Source organism: Solanum tuberosum, unplaced genomic scaffold, assembly GCF_000226075.1.
Source record: "Solanum tuberosum cultivar DM 1-3 516 R44 unplaced genomic scaffold, SolTub_3.0 scf00008, whole genome shotgun sequence".
Taxonomy (NCBI): Eukaryota; Viridiplantae; Streptophyta; class Magnoliopsida; order Solanales; family Solanaceae; genus Solanum; species Solanum tuberosum.
Window position 1 is genome coordinate 3,650,789 of NW_006238934.1, and position 19,240 is coordinate 3,670,028.

The 19,240-nt window shown below is 35.6% G+C and overlaps 4 protein-coding genes across 8 annotated transcripts in view; 1 reads left to right on the top strand and 3 right to left on the bottom strand.

Moving 5' to 3' along the window:
- Window positions 1-3,206, bottom strand: part of LOC102602983 (probable FKBP-type peptidyl-prolyl cis-trans isomerase) — a 6,720-nt gene extending 3,514 nt beyond the window's left edge. The window contains exons 1-3 of the mRNA XM_006339157.2: window positions 2,932-3,206; window positions 2,691-2,831; window positions 2,399-2,609 (exon numbers count right to left, since the gene is read on the bottom strand). Of these exons, the coding sequence (XP_006339219.1) occupies window positions 2,399-2,609; window positions 2,691-2,831; window positions 2,932-3,183 (604 nt within the window). The 5' untranslated portion in view covers window positions 3,184-3,206. The remainder of the gene's footprint in view (window positions 1-2,398; window positions 2,610-2,690; window positions 2,832-2,931) is intronic.
- A 2,516-nt stretch (window positions 3,207-5,722) lies between these two features.
- Window positions 5,723-9,974, bottom strand: LOC102603320 (KHG/KDPG aldolase-like). Of its 4 annotated transcripts, XR_366621.2 has the most exons (10): window positions 9,736-9,972; window positions 8,830-8,884; window positions 8,659-8,694; window positions 8,525-8,569; window positions 7,806-7,889; window positions 7,527-7,592; window positions 7,240-7,278; window positions 7,040-7,139; window positions 6,369-6,634; window positions 5,723-6,062 (listed from the first exon to the last, which is right to left on the bottom strand). XR_366621.2 is itself a non-coding variant. In XM_006339158.2 (9 exons), exons 1-9 carry the CDS (start codon window positions 9,915-9,917, stop codon window positions 6,471-6,473), a joined length of 771 nt encoding a protein of 256 aa, XP_006339220.1. In that variant the 5' UTR covers window positions 9,918-9,972; the 3' UTR covers window positions 6,368-6,470. The 4 variants fall into 4 exon arrangements, 3 of the variants coding, with proteins under 3 accessions (XP_006339220.1, XP_006339221.1, XP_015165635.1); XM_006339158.2 differs by lacking the exon at window positions 5,723-6,062 and having other exon boundaries at window positions 6,368-6,634; XM_006339159.2 differs by lacking the exon at window positions 5,723-6,062 and having other exon boundaries at window positions 6,556-6,639; window positions 9,736-9,973.
- An 840-nt stretch (window positions 9,975-10,814) lies between these two features.
- Window positions 10,815-14,906, top strand: LOC102603992 (ELMO domain-containing protein A). The gene is made up of 9 exons (XM_006339160.2): window positions 10,815-11,117; window positions 11,497-11,599; window positions 12,268-12,377; window positions 12,719-12,787; window positions 13,266-13,381; window positions 13,463-13,517; window positions 13,925-14,045; window positions 14,430-14,572; window positions 14,660-14,906. Exons 1-9 carry the CDS (start codon window positions 10,980-10,982, stop codon window positions 14,759-14,761), a joined length of 957 nt encoding a protein of 318 aa, XP_006339222.1. The 5' UTR covers window positions 10,815-10,979; the 3' UTR covers window positions 14,762-14,906.
- Window positions 14,907-15,472: 566 nt separating this feature from the next.
- The window catches only part of LOC102604329 (protein DETOXIFICATION 24), a 6,409-nt gene continuing 2,641 nt past the window's right edge, over window positions 15,473-19,240 (bottom strand). For both annotated transcript variants that reach the window (XM_006339162.2, XM_006339161.2), the window contains exons 2-9: window positions 18,279-18,531; window positions 17,183-17,724; window positions 16,948-17,034; window positions 16,809-16,865; window positions 16,468-16,706; window positions 16,186-16,304; window positions 15,886-15,972; window positions 15,473-15,769 (exon numbers count right to left, since the gene is read on the bottom strand). In XM_006339162.2, coding sequence (XP_006339224.1) covers window positions 15,692-15,769; window positions 15,886-15,972; window positions 16,186-16,304; window positions 16,468-16,706; window positions 16,809-16,865; window positions 16,948-17,034; window positions 17,183-17,724; window positions 18,279-18,527 — 1,458 coding nt within the window. In that variant the 5' untranslated portion in view covers window positions 18,528-18,531 and the 3' untranslated portion in view covers window positions 15,473-15,691. The remainder of the gene's footprint in view (window positions 15,770-15,885; window positions 15,973-16,185; window positions 16,305-16,467; window positions 16,707-16,808; window positions 16,866-16,947; window positions 17,035-17,182; window positions 17,725-18,278; window positions 18,532-19,240) is intronic.

Consider the following 19,240-nt stretch of genomic DNA (forward strand, 5'->3'; position numbering starts at 1 on the left):
TGTATATACTATTAATAGATTACCCACACCACGGTTGAAAAATCGATCACCATTTCATGCACTTTTTCAAAAGGATCCAGACTATTCTCTGTTGCGTGTTTTTGGTTGTATGTGTTTCCCTTGGCTTCGTCCCTACACCAAGGACAAATTATCACCTCGATCCAAACCGTGTGTGTTCTTGGGATATAGTAAAATTCATAAAGGATATAAATTCTTTGATCCTCTTTCCTCAAAATTTTTTGTCTCACGTCATGTAGTTTTTGATGAATCTGTGTTTCCATTTTTTTCGCAGGATGCGTTGGTGCACATGAAATCAACCAATCCTCCAACAGATCCTCTCACGCTGCAAATTCCTCTTTCTCCAACACTACCTCCATCTGCAAGTAATTTTCCTTCTAACCCTTCCGTGACTTCTTTACCAAATAAATCTCGACCAGATCAGTCCCTCACCTTACCAATAACTGAGTTATCTGTATTCCAGCCCTCACAGCTACCAGATGTAGTTGTTCAGCCTCCAAGTTCGATGGTAACACCTATGTCACCACAACCTGAGTTGCCAAATTCACCACCTGCTCGGCGTATGGTCACTCGGGCTCAAACTGGTTCACTGAAGCCTAAGCAGCCATTCTCCATGTCTGCTATTACTTCGACCTTTGAGGAACCTTCTTGCTATTCTCAAGCTGTTAAGCATGAGCATTGGCGTCATGCTATGGATGAAGAATACAATGCGTTAATACGCAATGGAACCTGGCAGCTTGTTCCTTCCTCCCCAACTCAAAATATCATTGGTTGTCGATGGGTGTTTAAGACAAAATTGAAGGCCGATGGTTCTTTAGATCGTTACAAGGCACGACTTGTCGCCAAAGGGTATCACCAACGACCTGGGATTGATTTTGTGGATACTTTCAGTCCTGTAGTTAAGCCATCCACAATTCGGTTGTTACTATCCTTGGCTGTGACTAATGATTGGCATATCACACAGTTAGACATCTCCAATGCTTTTCTTCATGGTAACTTGGATGAAGTTGTTTACATGTCTCAACCTCCTGGTTTCGTAGATTCCTCTCGTGCAGATCATGTGTGTCTTCTCAAACGATCCTTGTATGGTCTTAAACAGGCTCCTCGTATGTGGAACAAGCGACTCACTGATGCTCTCACTTCACTAGGATTCTCGGGTTCTAAGACAGATAGTTCTTTGTTCTATATGTCTACTCCATCTGATAAACTTTTTTGTCTAATATATGTGGATGATATTTTGGTACTTGGTAATAACACTGCTCGTATTAAGTCTTTGATTACGCAGCTCCAATCCCAATTCGCAGTTTTTGATTTAGGGACTTTTTTTTTTTGGGTATTGCAGCATCTAGGACCAATAAAGGTTTATTTTTATCTCAAAGGAAATATGTTGAGGAGCTCCTTCGACGTGTCCAGATGGAGTCTTGCAGCCCTGTTAACACTCCCATTTGCCCATCTTCTAAACTTTCATCATCTAGTGGTGTTCCATTCAATGATCCGACATTGTATCGTAGCATAGTTGGTGGGCTGCAGTACTTAACTTTCACGCGTCCGGATTTGGCGTATGCAGTGAATAAGGTTTCTCAATTCATGCATTGTCCTATGGATATTCATTGGGTGGCAGTGAAACGTATATTGAGATATATCAAAGGTTCATTAGCTCATGGGTTGTTCTTTTCACGACGATCTACTACATTACTTCATGGCTATACAGATTCTGATTGGGGGGGAGATGTGGATGACAGGAAGTCCACCACTGGTTTTGCTATATACTTGGGTAACCATTTGATATCATGGTCATCACGGAAGCAAAAGGCGGTATCTCGATCAAGCACTGAGGCAGAGTATAGAGCACTAGCTGCCGCAACTTCAGAAATCACATGGGTGGAGTTTTTGCTTTGGGAAATTGGCTGTTTTACGTCTTCTACTCCTGTTCTATGGTGTGACAATTTGAGTGCTACATACTTAACAGCCAATCCCATTTTCCATTCTCGTACGAAGCACATGGAGATTGATTTTCATTTTGTTCGAGAGAATGTTCGTGCTAAGACTCTTTCGGTGCGGTATGTCAGTTCTCATGATCAAGTTGCAGATTTATTAACGAAGCCATTGTCCAAGTCACGGTTTCTTGAGTTGAAATCCAAGTTGATGGTGGTCCAGACCCCTGCTCAACTTGAGGGGGAATGACGAAGGATAACTTACTTGTGGCTTAGTTTGCATAGGATTGTTATTCTCACTACATGACTTAGACTAGGACTCTTACCTGATCTATATGTATAAATATAACGTGTATTTACAATATAATATAATGAGAAAGTCTTTCACAAACATCCTATTGAATAAAGTCTGTTACGAATTATGATCAACAGAGTAGAGAGTTTACCTTCATTAGTTAAAAATTTCTTAAGCCTGCAAAAATCCACATCAATGATTTCATCGATTCCATGCCACACCAATGCTTGAAAAGTTTTTATTGCATCAGCATCATCAACATCAACAGTAGCATCACGGGCTTTAAAGGTGAAATAATACCACGTCCCAGCAGCAAACGATGCATTTACTGTTACAATTTCTTCGAAAGCATACATTTTATCCTAAATAGAAGATAATCACACAATCTATATTAGCTTCGATATTTAACCATTTCAAACAAAAAGAGCAAGGCAAACACTTACATTCTCTGAATTGAATTTCTTAATTGCCAATTTGCACAGCTCAGTGTATTCCTGTTTTACCTTTGGACTCGTCAGGTGATCGTATTGTTGTGCAATTCCAGCCATAAAAGAGGTACCCGGAAAGACAGAGATATCAAAACCCTGTTGCACCAAAAAGTAACCTCAATTACAATACGATCTAATGATGAATGAAGTGAATTGAAATTATCTCATCCCGCGTACCAAACAATGAGTAAGTTACCTCGCTCTCATCCCACTCCCTGTAATACTGCGTCCAGATCTTGCGATCTGCTTTACCTTCCAGAATTTCAAAAATGGGATCATCGGAATCGTAACCTATAGAATAATCGCTATCGTCAGAATCATCATCTTTATTCATATTCTCCTCTTCTTCTTCTCCTGCCTGCCGTTTTCTCCCACGATAGGGAAATTCGGAAGGGATCTCTGGCTCCGCCATTGAAATAACTTGACTCTTCCAATCTATGTGACACATTTCAGATAATTTACCTCAAATATGTGAATTCTAAATAAAATTAGTATGTTTTTTCAATTATACCCCTTATGCATTTTTCAAGAGACATTAATTAAATAGTGATACATTGTATTTATTGATTTCTTAGTGGACGTGATATTTACTAAGGTAAAACTTGTTTTGGGACAAAGGAAGTATATGGCAAACCATTGCAAGCGTTTATAATGGATGCATTAGCATGGTTAAGACACAGTTATCTTTTTCCGCATCCTTTCCATTGATTTGTGGAGGGTATTTTTAAAACAGAGAAAGACCCAAAATGCCCCTCAACACCAATTCAAATGCTTTTGGTCTCTCAAATTATAAATTTCAAATTTTAAATTCATCTTGATTAGTGACGTTGTCCCACCATACCTCTTTGATAATATTATGAAGTCATACACTAATATTTATGAATTATAATTTTATAATGCATAGATAGTAGTTTTGCCTTTAAATAGTTAATCTCCAGTTCAATAATAGACATATTATTCTAGGATGGTGGTTGTAATTAACCTTCTATTTCATGGATACAGAAATTTTTGTAAGTTATGTACAAATGATTTTTTGTTGGGATCGAAATAATCAGCAAGAAATCAGACGATAATGAAAACTTTATAAGTTGGTCAATTGACTTACATATGAAAAATTAAAAACTTTATAAGTTCGACAACTATATTGTATATACTATTGTGTTATGTATGAGAAATAAAAACGTCTTTCAAACTATTCCTCTTAGAAAATCAGGCAAAATCGTAACGAAACTCTCAATACCATAGTGTAGCAGCTTTAGCAAGACCATCCATGGTAACAATCGTAATGTCCCTGACTTTCTGATTGTCATCTTTAAGACGAGGTTCAATAATTTCCATCAAAAAACTCAAATATGGAAGAAGAGACGCGGAACCAATAAGAACAATGATGTGGTAAACAATCATAACACCTGTATGACGAGCCTCCCATGATTCCATGTTAAAACAAACTTATTCGAGGAATGGAAGCATGGCAGGAATACCTAATGCAGATGCAACGATGCTAAAAGATCAAGCAGTTGCATTCCTGATATATTCATTAGAACTGTCAATATTGAGACGCATTACATGAATCATAGTATCAATACCAGCAGCTTTGCTAAGATCAAATATGATTTCTGTACCCACAATACGAACATTGTTAGTCCTCATTAGTTAACAGAGGTTCAGACAAAACAAGAATTTTGTTCACAATTTTCTTTTTCTCCGACTCTGGAAACAAATTCAGAGTAGCTATCATCTTCCTCTCCGAAGCTAATTGTTGCTCCATTTTATCTACTGAGTATTTTGGAAATTGATTTTTGATCAGATGAAAAGAACAAAAAGTCACCCTCAATATATATACAAATCTATCCTAAATAGAATGAGATTCAAATTAGTTTTATGGTAATAAATTAACAAAAATATTATCCTACACCGAATAGGATTTAAATTACTTTTATGGCGGTAATAAATTAACAAATCCTAAATGGGATTTAAATTACTTCTATGATAGTACTAATAAATTAAGCAATAAAAGTAAATGTGAATCCGACTCTGTTTAGGTTTTAGATTTTTTGCCTTGTAAAAGTTAATTTGAGAAGATCAATTAGACGAAGAAGATGGAAGAGTGGTTGATTTCGATGAAGAAGACTATTGGTATTCTGAATTTGTTTAGAGAGCCAAACAAAAACAGATTTGTGAAAAAAAATTCTCGTTTTGACTGAACCTCTGTTAATTGATGAAGATAACAATGTTCGTATTAAGGGTAGAGAAATCATATCTGATCTTAGTGAAGAAGTTGGTATAGCTAGTATGATTTATGTAATGCTGGACAATATTGACAACTCTAATGAAGATGTGAGGAACATGACTGCTCGAATTTTTAGCATCGTTGCATCTACATTAGGTATTCCTGCTATGCTTCCATTCCTGGAAGAAATTTGTTACATGAAATCTTGGGAGAGTCGTCATACAGGTGTTTTGATTGTTAACCACATCACTCTTCTTATTGGCTCCGCGTCTCTTCTTCCATATGTCAACTCTTTGATAGTGAAGCTGCTGCACTATAATTGAGAGTTTCGTTACGATTTTACCAGATTTTTTTCTTTTTTATATGTAGGTCAATTGACCAACTCATATTTTATACTGTTTTCGTTATTGTCTGATTTATTGTGTGCAATTATTAATTTTCGTATAACGCTTTGATTATTTTGATTCTGATTTTGTTTAAACTAATATGATGTTAATTAGTGTTGTGGTTCCATATCTAATATAGTCAAAGAAAGTACTGTATAGAGTATAAAAGAGTTTAATCGTCAAATATATTAATTATCAACTCAAACACCAATTAATTATGGTTAAATTAACATGATTTGGGGTAAACATCTAATGTAATAAGCATTTGCCATCTCTAACCTTCACAATGTTATTAAATTTTAATCTCCAAATATCACAAGGTATTACAAGCTATGTTATTCGTACTCTTTAAAAAATTTGACAGGTACTTGTCAGATTCTTTAAAAATATGTATTATTTTTCGAGAATTCAACATGAATGCGTCAACATTATAGGATAGTGAAACAAAAACAACAATGAAGTTGTGGAAAAACAACTGATTTAGCAACCTGCAATTGCTTGTAATCTGGCATGTCTGCACCCTTTGCGACATACACACAACATGTTGCAACTGACTGTAAATCGGAGACGGACGAACTAACCAACACAGCTTTTGTTTTCGGTTTAACCATCTGATATCCAAAGGCCACTGCTTCGACTAATCTAGATTCACTCTGAGGCTCACTAAGGGTGTAAAACTCTCCCTACCGAAACCAGCACAGTTAATTTTTCCTGCACGACAACAAGTCAAGGTTATACTAAGAATGAAATTTAGACACGCGAGATGCAGCATTCAAATGAAAGGTATAGGGTGTCTGGCTCCATATTTGAGTGTTACGAAAGTGTATTTTTGATCACTTGATGTGGAGATATTCGATTGTGAACCTTGGCGTCTATTCTTTACATTTGAGGGACATTTACATGGTCTTCATCTTTCAAGAAACGTACAAGCAAGATAATAGACATAACTTAACACGGGACAAACTCAGTGCAAATATAGAAAGTCACTTTAAATGTTAAAAGCACATGATTGCTTACCAAACTTCAAGCAGGATGACGGATGGCTTAATCTGATTTCTCGTTTCTCATAAACCCCTGCAGTTCCATGAGGTTTTAACAAATCGAAAGATGCATCTGCACCTAACATTCTGACCTTTCAACAGCTTGTTTACCCTGCAAAGCTGCATGGCTTGCAAGTTGATATATTTTATCGAAATTCTGTTGACTCATTGCCTCTTTGTCAAATATGGCATCGGATAGAACAACTGCTGATGCTCCCTGACCAATGTATTGCCCAATCAAATCTGTACTAAAGCACAGGTATCCATCATTTCTCACAAAAGTAAGATATGCAAGAGAGATATGACGGATTAGAGAAACAACAGATTCTCCATAAGTAAATATCAAGATACTGGTGGAAGAAGAGTCAAAGGCACCGGCCATATTGCATTATTCATTTCAAGTTTCAACTATCAACATATGCTCCATAAGAATTTGTTTGAAGGTCAAATTTTAGCATAAACATCCCGAATTTTATTACTGCCAACTGATGAAGTAGATATTTCAATTCATCTTCTAAATGAAAGGCAACTTCTTGGAATGACCCTGAGATGATAATTTTTTAAAATCGAATGATGACCAATCTAAAAGAAAAGATAACAATTAAAACATGGGTGTATAACCGAGAAATTTCTATTCAGATAACCAACCTATTGTTATGCCTTGTGATGCAACCATAGGGATATGAGAAAAAGGCCTTTTAAGAGCTGAAATGTACCCAACACCGCCTAGTGCAGAGACGGGATAAACCTATGTAAATAAAAAAAAAAGGAAGTTGTAAAAAGGATCACCGCAAGCTATAGTGGTAAACCATAGAGCAAGGGACAGATCAAAAATAGTCATGACTCACCTTGACAATCTTGGCACCAGCACTGAAAGCAGATAATATCTGCAGGATCATAAAACAATTGCATTACTCTCTTTTGCCGTTATAATCTGAATATTTTCATGACATGAAGAAATCTTGTCGATATTCAAGAAATAAGTCTGTGTCCCCAGTTGTGGGATATAAACGGGCACTAAAACACAGAACTTGGCAGGGGCTCTGCCCTTTCCCAAGTCCTTGGAGGCAAAATCCTGATATCTTTTTCTGTTCTAAGCTCACAAGATGAAATGAAGAGCAAGATAGTCCAGTACCTCCGTGGGGGTCATTACCCCAGGTATATATAGAACATCACTCTCTGAGACACCAACTAGAATATCCTGAGAAAAAGGAAAAACATGCAAGAATCAAGTAAAGCAGTCACCATGGTCACAAAATACAACTACCATTTAGGCATTCACAACCCATATATATATATATAGATCCATTAAAGACATTCACAGGTAACAGGAACTGATCTTTATATAAGATATACATCAAATAGACATATGGATTTGGCATAAGATCTAAAAGGTTGAAACACTAGCACATACCATAACTGTTGCAGGACTCATAAGAAACTTAGCTCCAGACTTAATAGAATCTTTGGCATCTTTAGCCTGTAATACTGTTCCAACCTGCAAACATAGAGAAAATGTGTTTACAATTACAGTTGGTAGCCTGTCCTTATTATGTTTTACACATAGTCCACAATACACAATGTTGACACTACGGTATTATTATGCTTCGCATGCCCTTACTGTTGGCACACCTGCTTATTCACAGACAAATATCATGCCTCGAGAAAGAATGTCTTGCAAATCACAAACAAAGAATAACTACTACAGAAACTAAAGTTTGCACTTAAGCCAAGGTAAAATTTAAAAACTTTGGAATACAATAAAACACATGAACTGAAAACCTACCAAGAAGTAGACAAATTGAGGATGTTAAGACTGAATATACGCCACACTTTGATGGGGCGATAAAGGGAGGATATGGTAGAGGGAAAGCCAAGAAAGTGTAAGAATACTTTCCCTCCTTCGGGAAGTGTGCTTCCTCCCCACCCCCAAACAAAAAAGAATAGAATTAGATATAAAAAATGAGGGCAACGAACGCCTTCTACTTCCTTTCAGCTACAGTAGACACCCAACAAGGGAAGTTCCCCCATAAGAGAGGGAACGCAACAAGTTCCTATTCTTCTTTCCCTTCCCTTCTTTTTCTTTGAATCAAAAATAGTGTGAATTAATAAAAGAAGGTAGTGAATACTTACACCAAAAGTTTTTGCTGGATAATCATGCACTAGGTCTCTTAACACCTGCATAAAGGAAAAGAAGCATATAAGTAGCCAAATGTTTACTGCTTTCCAGCATGAGAAAGAGCAAGCAACTGCATGTCTCACAGTACCTCAAAAACATCTGGAGTGGACACCACAATTTCCAGCTGCAATGTTAGAAGATAAAGACTATCAAAACACCTCTTTATATTCTGAATAAAATATTCATTCAAAAGGTAGAAAGGTGGACCATGAACTTGGGACGATGGGGTGATAAGTATATCAGATAGATTCAAACTTACAGCTGAAATTCCACCATCCAATGCAGCACGTGCAGCTCGATTAGCCAGGTCTGCACTAAACAACATGGAAAGGTGCAACTTCACATTTCCATGTCTTTTAAGATATTTTGAAATGACACAAAAGATGGAGTGGAAAATGTGATGCTAAAAAGTACTATTTGTTTCCGAGATAAACTTTGCTTATATCCAAACAACCATCTGCAAATGAGAATTAAATCCCTATAATAGCATGGCGGAAAACTCTCCTTCCCTAAATAGTCTACATTACTTGACTACATAGCTAAACTCTTTCAGAAACACTTTTTATCCATAAATTTAAAGAGAAAAATACCCTTTACAAAAGTAATCACTCTACAATAAAAAAGACTTACAGAGAATAAGCTAGCATTTACCCATAGATTTTGGGATTACATTTTGAAATTTTATCTTCAAATATCTGTTTGACCATAAAATTTGATCAAAATTAAAAAATCCAATCTTCAAATATTTCAAGGTTTCAAAAGAACGGGTTCAGACCAGTTTTTGGCTTTTTAGGGACTTCCATTCAGAAAAGTTCAATTTTTTTTGCAGTAAAATGCATGTCCAAACACAATTTGTCGAATTTGAAAAATCACAACTTCAAAAACTCGAATTTTCAAGTTTCTTCAACATGTATGGACTAATGGGAGCTTAAAAATTGAAATTCCAAGTAGCTGAAATAACAGAAATACTGCAGTTGTAAAGATAAAATATAACAAGCTTATGGTAACTAACTAACTAACTCTACCAAGAATTAGTTGAATTAACACAAATTTATTACTAAAATCAAACTTTACCTATTTTTCAGAGTAAACCCAGTTCAGATTTCACATTACTTAGCTTTAATTATCAAAAAAAACTAAACAAAAATGGTACAAAAAGAGTTACTTTTGGGCTCGAAGGCAAGCAATAACTCCAGAATTTCGAATTTCCTGCAGGGCTTTGTTGGCTATACCATTAGAAGAATGGGCAAAAATTGGCTTCTCAAACGAGCTGCTGCTGCATCTGCAAGAACAAGAAGAAGGCTTTTGAAGATATGTAAAAGGTAAACTAAAGCTTGCAATGGCCATATTTTCTCAATAACCCTGCAATGGCGCAAAAAAAAAAAATATCCTACCTGATGGAATTGTATAAACAAGTCGACAAATTAGTATTGGCACGAATTTTTTAAAATTCGTGCCAATATCTAGATAAATTATCGTAATTGAGTTAGTGTAACAAGTGATATTATGTCTATTCCAAATTGATTGTGCTATTAATATCTTCTTATTCGAGCCTTGAAAAATAGGATAATGAAATTTATATTTTTAGATGTTTATATGATTAGAGTTTTTGTAGTAATATTTGATAGGCGTTCTAAATTAAGCAAGAAAATAAAAAATTTGACTTTATGATTTTAAATATTTGTACGATTATAAATTATTACTGCAACATTTGTTTTTAAACAAAAATAGAGAAAAACAAAAATATATGAATTTCTCGAGTGAAAAAAGTTGATTAGAAGTTGTAACTTGTAAGCAAATGCAATCGAAGTTTGGCTATGGCCAAGTGCTTACCAAGTAAGAAAAATAAAATTATATCTCTTATTGAAGTTTCCAATAAAAACGAAGAAAGAAACTATGTTTACAATATATTTACTTTCAAGTTCCGATCTATAACTAGATCGTCAAGCTTAATTCAAGATATCTACATTGCTTGATTCTCCCTTAAGGAAAAGAAAATAATAAAAAATTCAAAGCTAAATTATTTTTAAATATAATCATAAAACTATTACTCCTATTTTTTTTTAAAAACTAATTATTATTTATTAAAATTAAAGTTGACCCAATGTTCAAGCTTGTTAAAGCTTTCTCATTGGCGTATATTTATCACCTATTTCCTCCCTTAATTCCTAAGAAAGAGACAAATAATAAATATATATATAATAATAAAAAATAAATAGCAATTAATATAAATATACTGTAGAAAAAAGAAACAAAATTGTCCAAAAGAAGTGGTTTTTCTTGTCGTTTTCTTGAATTTTAGGGGTTTTGAATTTCCCATACATCAAGAATTTGGGATTTTTCTCCATTTTTTTGGGTTTCAGTTGAAGAATTCAAAGTGGGGTTTTGAGTTCTTGAATATATATACTCATGACATCAACTTTGAGGAGAAGGCTTCATCATGGGGATGTTGGTGGCAAAAAGAATGAGCACTTTGATTCTTTGGGCTCTGATGATGGTTTGAATGAGCCTTTACTTGGGTACCAGAAATATGATGACAGTGATCAGGTGAATTTCTGTTTTTTCTGTTGATAATGTGTTGAATCATATTGCTAAAAGTTCCCTTTTTTGGGGTTTTGTGCTGAGAATGAGAAAAATTGGATTGGATTGTGAAATGGGTTGGAATTTGTTTTGCTTTATTAGGCTTCTTGGTGATGATCTTTTGAGTTATGTTGCTAAAAGGTTGTGTTTTTTGGATTGTGTACTTTGATAGAGAAGATTTGGATTGGATTGGATTGTGAAATGGGTTGGGATTTATTTTGCTTTTTGAGGCTTTTTGTTGATGATATTTTGAGTTATGTTGTTAAAAGTTTGTGCTTTTGGGAGTTTGTGCTTTGATAGAGAAGATTTGGATGAGATTATGAAATGGAAATTCTTTGAATTGTAGGTAAGTACGCTTGAAGAAGTGTTGGATGAAGGGCGAAGACGGGAACGTCTGCACTGGACGCTGCTATTTTCTCATCTGATTTCTCAATGGGCACAATGGTTAGGTGTGATTTCGTTTGTCTGTACTTTTGATGTTATGCTCTTTGTGCATGTTGTTCAATGCAATTACGGTGTGATTTTCGTTTGCTTGTAATTTGATATTATGCTCTTTGTGCAATGTGCATGCTATGCAATGCAATTACTTACACACACCAAACTACTTAAAAGATAGGGCATCACAACATTGTGTATTTTTCTTCCCTTATGGATTAACGACCGAAGCTGAATGAGTAGAACAGAAAGCATCATGTGAGAGGTTAGGTTAGAGTAGGAGAAGAAACACTGAAGAAGTCGAATGGTGCAGCAAGCAGTAAGAGTAGGTAGAGGATTAGACCTTTTTGTGACTTTTGGTACCTTGTTAGTTGTTACAAATCCTAGGTTAAGAAATGATTTGGGGACCTTAGGGAAATAGAAAAGGAGAACAGGCTAATTTAGGGGGATATGCAGGTTCCTTGAGGTGGAAGAGAGCAATGATGGTAGGCCGTAAGCTAGGTGAAAAGCCTTCTTCAAGTTTTAGCATCTTTGTTCTTTCTCCATATACTAAACCTCAGAAGGAAGAATGTCTATGAGGATTCTCAAATCTGTTATAGGCACTTCCCAAACTTTCTCAAATCTGTTATATACAATTGTAATGACTTCAAATTTTCTGATCCATTATCCTTTGATCTTGCAGCAAATATTGTCTTTGTGTCTGGGTCACTTCTTGGCCGGATTTTTCCTTTTGCCTCAACTCAATCTGGATCAACAGGAAATCTTTTACCTCCTTTACTTAGCCCTTTACAGGTAATACATGAGGATTGAAGAGCAAAATGTCTGAACTTTGATTGCCTTTCATTTGCAGATACATGATATTAACTATCTCTGCTAAAATGTTGCCTAGAGCTTTTCAAATCCATTCTTTTTGTTGGAGTCTGCAGGGGTTTGACACATGAAAATTTTGTGGTTTACCTTGTGGTATTTTATTTGTGTTTGTATTGTCATGTCCATCACTTATATCCCCATCTGAAAAGAATCAAATCCATTAAACTCATCCACCGATCTCCCTTACAGCCTAATTGTGTTTCATCTATTGATACATAATTTTAGTCATTCCTGTCATTGAATTCGTTGACATTTGATTGCAGGAAGCAAGGCTCAAACATCTCAAGCAAAGGCTAGCGATCCCTTTTGATGGTTCTTCCTCGGATCATCAAGTATGTAAACTTTACCCCGTGTTTTTGTTAAATGTTTATTTTTTTTGGTTTTCTTTAGCACTGGAAGAGTTTGCAGCAATTATAGGAATGAGATATTGACTTGTGTAGTTAATGCTGTATGGTTCTAATCAATGGACGGTTCAAGTTTATTAGTCTGAAAGCTCCTTGTTTCAAAGTTATTTAAGGTTTCCATACTAGTCTTTTAGAGCTTCACTCTTTAGATGGTTGATTTGTTATGAGAAGATATCATGACTTACTATGGTTTCTTGAGATCAAGCAACCTTAGTTTGGACTCGTGATGAGAAAATAGAAAGGAGAGCTTCAAACTGCATTCTTTAATTGATCACATATAATTTTTCTTTTTGAGAAGGAGATAATTATGTCTCTTAAACTTGTCTTGCAAGATAATAGTCTCTTGTATGTGTGCCTCGTTGTTTTATATGTTTGTGAAGAACTAAAAATCCAAATTTGGTGCCAGGATGCTCTTAGGCAACTATGGAGGTTATCTTATCCCGATAGGCAGCTCCCATCTCTTAAATCTGAGCTTTGGAAAGAAATGGGTTGGCAAGGATCTGACCCTTCAACAGACTTCAGGTATATGAGGAAGTGTATATTTGATTCACATTTTTGTTTTGCTGTCGTTCTTATACTAAAATTATGAGTGTAAATGTCCAGGGGTGGAGGATTCATATCATTGGAGAACCTTATCTTCTTTGCCAAGACATACCCGGTTTGTACATCATATTATTTACCTTCCTCCACCCTTATATGCTTTGAAGCCTATCTGGTACAAATTAACTAGATGATTGTTATTGTATTGGGAATTTACCCCTCTATTGTGCGGAACTTAGTTTTATCCTACTGTTATAATTTGAGCCATTCATACCCTTGCCATAAGAAAATCGTCTTGTATTTGCCGTCAACTGTAACAGTGCTCCAGCATGGACTGGGTGGATGCCAGCCGAGCAATATATTTGATATTTGGGCGATTGTTTTTGTGTTTCATGGAGCTTGATATATATAGCTTTTTAGAAAAGCATAATTGAGTTCTCTTGAGACCAATGTTCTCGTGTCTGGTAGAGCAGGGAAGTAAGTTTTTCATTAATAGTGTTTCCCTCATCGCCTGCTCTATTACAGGAATCTTTCCGGAACTTGTTGCACAAAAGAAACGGAAACAGATCTGAGTGGGAGTATCCATTTGCTGTAGCTGGCATCAATATATCGTTTATGTTGGTCCAAATGTTTGATCTTCAATCAGGTACGGAAAGTTCAGTTAGAAGTTAGTGTCTTTCATGTTTTTGGCTGAGAAATATATGGTGAATATTTAAACATTCAACAGCTTCCAATACATCCTTCCAAATAAATCAAATGTTGTGATTAAATCGTCCTGAACTGGTTATTCTGAAAATCTAATGTGTAATTATATTCCCTAGTATCATCATTCTTTCTAATGACATAGGAACAATAAGTTGGTCTCAACGTCTCGTGTATCATCTCTGTTCTCGATCTCTCTGCATGAATGTTAGGAAATTCTTCCACCTTTTACTTTCCTCTTCTTATGTAACAAGTTCTTGCATGTTCCCTTTTGATGAGTAAGTAAAGATTCTATTGATAAGTCGTTGTCCTCTTTTTTGAGTGGCAGGGACACCTAGCACCCTTGCAGGTGTCCGCTTTCTAGAATTACTCAGCGAAGATGACATGGCATTTGACAACATCTTTTGCATTGCCTTTGAAATGCTCGATGCACAATGGCTAGCAAAACGAGCATCATATATGGAATTTAATGTTGGTAACACTAAACTATTCCATTGGATTCTTTTCATATATTTACCTCTACCAACACATATTCTCCTTTCACTTTCCTTTTCGTAGGAGGTTTTGAAGGCCACGAGAGTGCAACTAGAGCGTGAGCTCGCTCTTGAAGATACTTCCAGTGTAAAAGATTTACCTGCCTATAATCTGTTGAGGAGATAATTTAGCCTTTGTTTGCTCCAACATGTTAGTTTTTTTTTTTCTTCTAATTTTACACCTTTGTAACCCTCACTGTATATGATGTAAACCATGTTAAGATTCTCTTTCTTGGAAATAAAAAACCAAGTGCATTATGTTGGCTGGACCATAGGTGTGTCTCCAAATGCAGGAATATAAATGGTCGTTTGGTACGTGTGATAAAGATAATCCCAAATTTTATCGATTTGAGGTATTAGCTAATACTGAGATTATTTTATCCTACCATTTATACTCCTCGCTTATATCATCTCGCGTATCAAAGTTAAAGAGTGTGAAGTAGATCTAGTCCATTTTGTAATCTTGCAACAGATGTGGTTTTTGTTTGGTCTTTAATACATAAAAATGGACATTAGGTTTAATTCAATCTTCAAATGTTTAGTTCATGAGGCAAAGATTGTTCGACATTATGTATAAAGATAATATTTTTCTCTCTCAACCAATGTGGACGGTTGGACTTTTGAAGTTTGAACAATATAGCATGGAGCTCAACAATCAACATTAATATGGATGAGTCATACTATCATAATAGAAGATAAAAATATCGAGTCTTACTCAAAAAAAAATTTAAAATAGCTTAGAAATTCAACCAATGACACGTCTAGCATACTTCCACAAATGTAATCTAAAAAAGATAAGATGTATGCAAATGATTGTTTCTGATAGACTATTGGCCTGTGAATTCAACCAAAGGGAGTATAATTTATAAACTCCACTAAAATAATTTGAAGGATCACAAAATCATCTACTAGAGGTGAAATTTAGAGCTCATAATCCAAAAATACCACTAAAATTAAATTCAAAGCTCAAATTGTAAGCTAATTTAGCCAAATATATGACCAAAAAAAGAAAGAATAGCAAGAAAAAAGTGGGAAAAAAATTGAAGACAACAAATTCTTAAGCTTGATCATTTTGATTAGACTCTTCAGAAGATTTCAAGTACCATCGATTAAGTCTTTGTTTGGCTTTTGATACCTGCAAAATAAATTTTAAACATTCAAAAATACATATTATTATTATGTTTATAAGTTAATTATACACCAAATTTTTTAGCATATAGTATTTAAAATTTTGATTAATTTTAATATTACCTCTCCATCCCAATCTGTTTTCCATGTCATGTAGCATAATGCAGCTGATTGAGTAACAATTCCACATATCATTCCAATCCATATACCCTAATAACAAAACGAAGGTATCAGAGGTGGCAAATGGACGGATTAAGAACATAAATGAATCATAAGACAGGTGCGTGGCAGATCCTCCAAAAGTAACCCATTTTTTAAGGATCCGAGATGGGTGTGGCTAGATTTTTGGAGAGTCCGAACAACGTAGCTTTTTAGTGCAATATGAAAGTCTATGAGAATATTTCATTGAAGTGAAATTTTTACCTTCACTTGAAGATGAGCTACATATCCAAGCAAAGCTCCAATTGGTACTCCAATCAAATAGAAGCAACACAAATTTATAATTGCAACTGTGCTTTGTAAACCAGCTCCTACAGCCACACCTGATCACAAAATTCTCCCAAGTGTCAAGAAAAACTATGAAACACAATAAAAGATCATAGAATCAACTTCATGTGTTCGAGTCAGCTTGCGGGCACCTCGACTATTGTACATTATCTATAACATTTTGAACATGTTTAGTAAAATTTTCAACTTGTCACTTACCTGAGAGTACAGGGTAAATGCTATTGAGCAAAATCGAGAAAGCGAGTAAAGTAGAAAGGTCAGCCACGCTGTCAGTGACCGCCTTCTCATCACTGAATAAGTATCCGAGATTTCTGCCAAAGATCAAGCACACAGCCCAGAAGAACAGTCCGATAATAAGTGAAGTGCTCACTAAGACTTTAATGGAGAATTTTACAGCCTTAGCATCTCCTTTCCCGAGTTCATTTGCAATCCGGACACTGTCAAGGAAACAACGAAGGAAAAAAAAGTCTTAAGTTGGCAATGGATACAACACTAGATGGAATGAGATGTCGATGATTCATAGGGAAAGAGTCGCGTACCAAGCAGCTCCAAGGAAGCCGAGACTTATCATAAACTCCCATCCATTGATATTGAGGCTGCAAAATTACTTATACTGATCAGTATGTTCATTGTACGAAAAACAAAATGACGTAAAGAAAAAAGCAAGCAAGCACTCACCAAATAGAGAAGGCAGATATAGCAACCTCTGCATTCTTCATATATCCTGCCAGCAGGACTAGAACAGCATTGTACCATAGCTCTAAGCTGTGAAAACAACCAAAAGCAAGAATCGATTAACCCCTCGGATATGAAGCTAATTCAGATTATAAAACGTGTTTCGTGGGGTTCAAATTCGATGAGACTGATGATAAAATCATGGTTGAGAAGAAAATGTTAAGGAAAAGGATTTTACCAAACCATGACACCAGAGGATATTGAGAGCTTCATGACGGGTAGTACATCTTTCAGTGCTGCTAAGGAGAATCCATTCCATGTGTTAGGACACCAACCTCCTAAGATGTATACAAACTCCCCGACTACTACGAACCAGGAGGATATGCTCAACGCTATCATGGCACCAGGAACTCCATAATTTAGCTGGATAACCAGTAGCCAAGACAACGGAATGTGGATCACAAATTGTATTACAGATAGCCATGCTATAATCATGTTCTTTTGTTGTGCTTGAAGGTACATCTGGATCGTCAAGCTAAATACAAAGTTGTAGATGAAGGGAATGAACCAGTAGGAAACGTATCCAGCAGCATCCGCGATTGATCCATTCTCACCGAGTAGCTTAAAGATTGGAGTGGCTAAGACGAAAAACGGAAGCAATACTGTCAATGTAATCAAACCAACAATCCATGATCTTTGCAAGTAGATTCCCATCATATGATACTGTCCTGCTCCATATGATTGCCCACAAAGAGTTTCAGTGGCGCTTGACATTCCAATCTACCAAAATAAACACAAAAGTTAAGCAAATGGAAAAACTAACTAAATAAACTAGCACATGACAAGTCTCGAATTCTCTATGGACTCCAACTTCTCGAATTGTGTGATCATATCGTCTAAAAACTTAAGCCATTAGACAGAGCACACCTAATTATATCATGCCTCAACACGCCCCCATCATGTATAGACCTAATTTTTTTTCTTGGGCCAAATACATGAGAAATGTTCTTTTGCTTTTTGGGTGGCCATGAGAATATTCAAAACTAGGACTTCTCCTGGCTCTAATATCATCTTGAATTATGTGACTATCTCATCTAAAAAACAAAACTGTTAGACAGAGCATACATTATTATATTATGTCTCAACACATCGGATAATCCTTACATTGTTTGCGTAATCATCACATACGCTTCTCTTACTCTTTCTCTACATTATATTACAATGTTTGCATTCATACAATGTAGTGCATTACTTCTTCAACCAACAACGTGAACAAGCACATGAGATATGACGAACATGGTACATGTTAACAAAGATAACAGGAGCAAACTTACCAGTATACCATTGACGAATCGCACAGTGAGAGTTTGTACAAGTGCATAAGCAGCGAGATCTAATTCACTAATGTGTCCGATGAATGATTGTGTGACCACTATACTTCCAAATGAAGCTACTCTTGACAGTATTCCGGGTAATGCAACTCTCCATATCTTCTTAGTCTCGTCGTAGATCCTCTCTTTTAAGTTTTCATCAACTTTTTCTATTTGTGAATCAAGTAGCCTCTCTTGCACACTGTTATCCATGGCTCTGCACGAAATTCAAAAGAAAAAAAAAACTCAGATTAACCCTGAAAAGAGCATAAGCATCCCGGAATTCTCTCCATCTCAAAAGTGGATTCCCATTGCAAGGATACTTGAGTACGACTACGGCTATGTTACATATATAATTGTTAAAATAAGTAACTAGCATGAGTTCTTTTCTTACACAAATGTATGTTTATTATTCATTCTATGAGCATATGTCACAAAGCATTTTAGAATCGCATCAAATTTACGCTATAGTTGACTGATACTTCATACTAGTATAGCTCTGAATGCATATAAGTTAAGCAACTCGGACTCTTAAAAGTATCCAACATGTGCATGTCGGATCCTCAAAAGTAGCGAATTTATAAAGGATCCACGACGAGTCTGACATCATTTTTGAGAGAGTCCGAGCAACATAGCAAATAAGAAAGTTAAGAAGAAAACTTAATATTTAACCCATAGCAGTGCATAACAACAATATTTCTATTAATAATTTGTTATAAAGTAATGTTTCAATTAAAGGGGTTCTCCTTTCTGAAGTACACTTATAAATTGGCAGAATCCAATTATTAGAAAAAATGTAATATAAAAACAAAACAAACGAAATATAAAGGGATAAGGGTCTGAAAAGTACTTCAACTTTGGTCGGATTTGATGTTGCGATACTAAACTTTCATAAGGACCTATTACCTCCCTAGACTATTTAATAC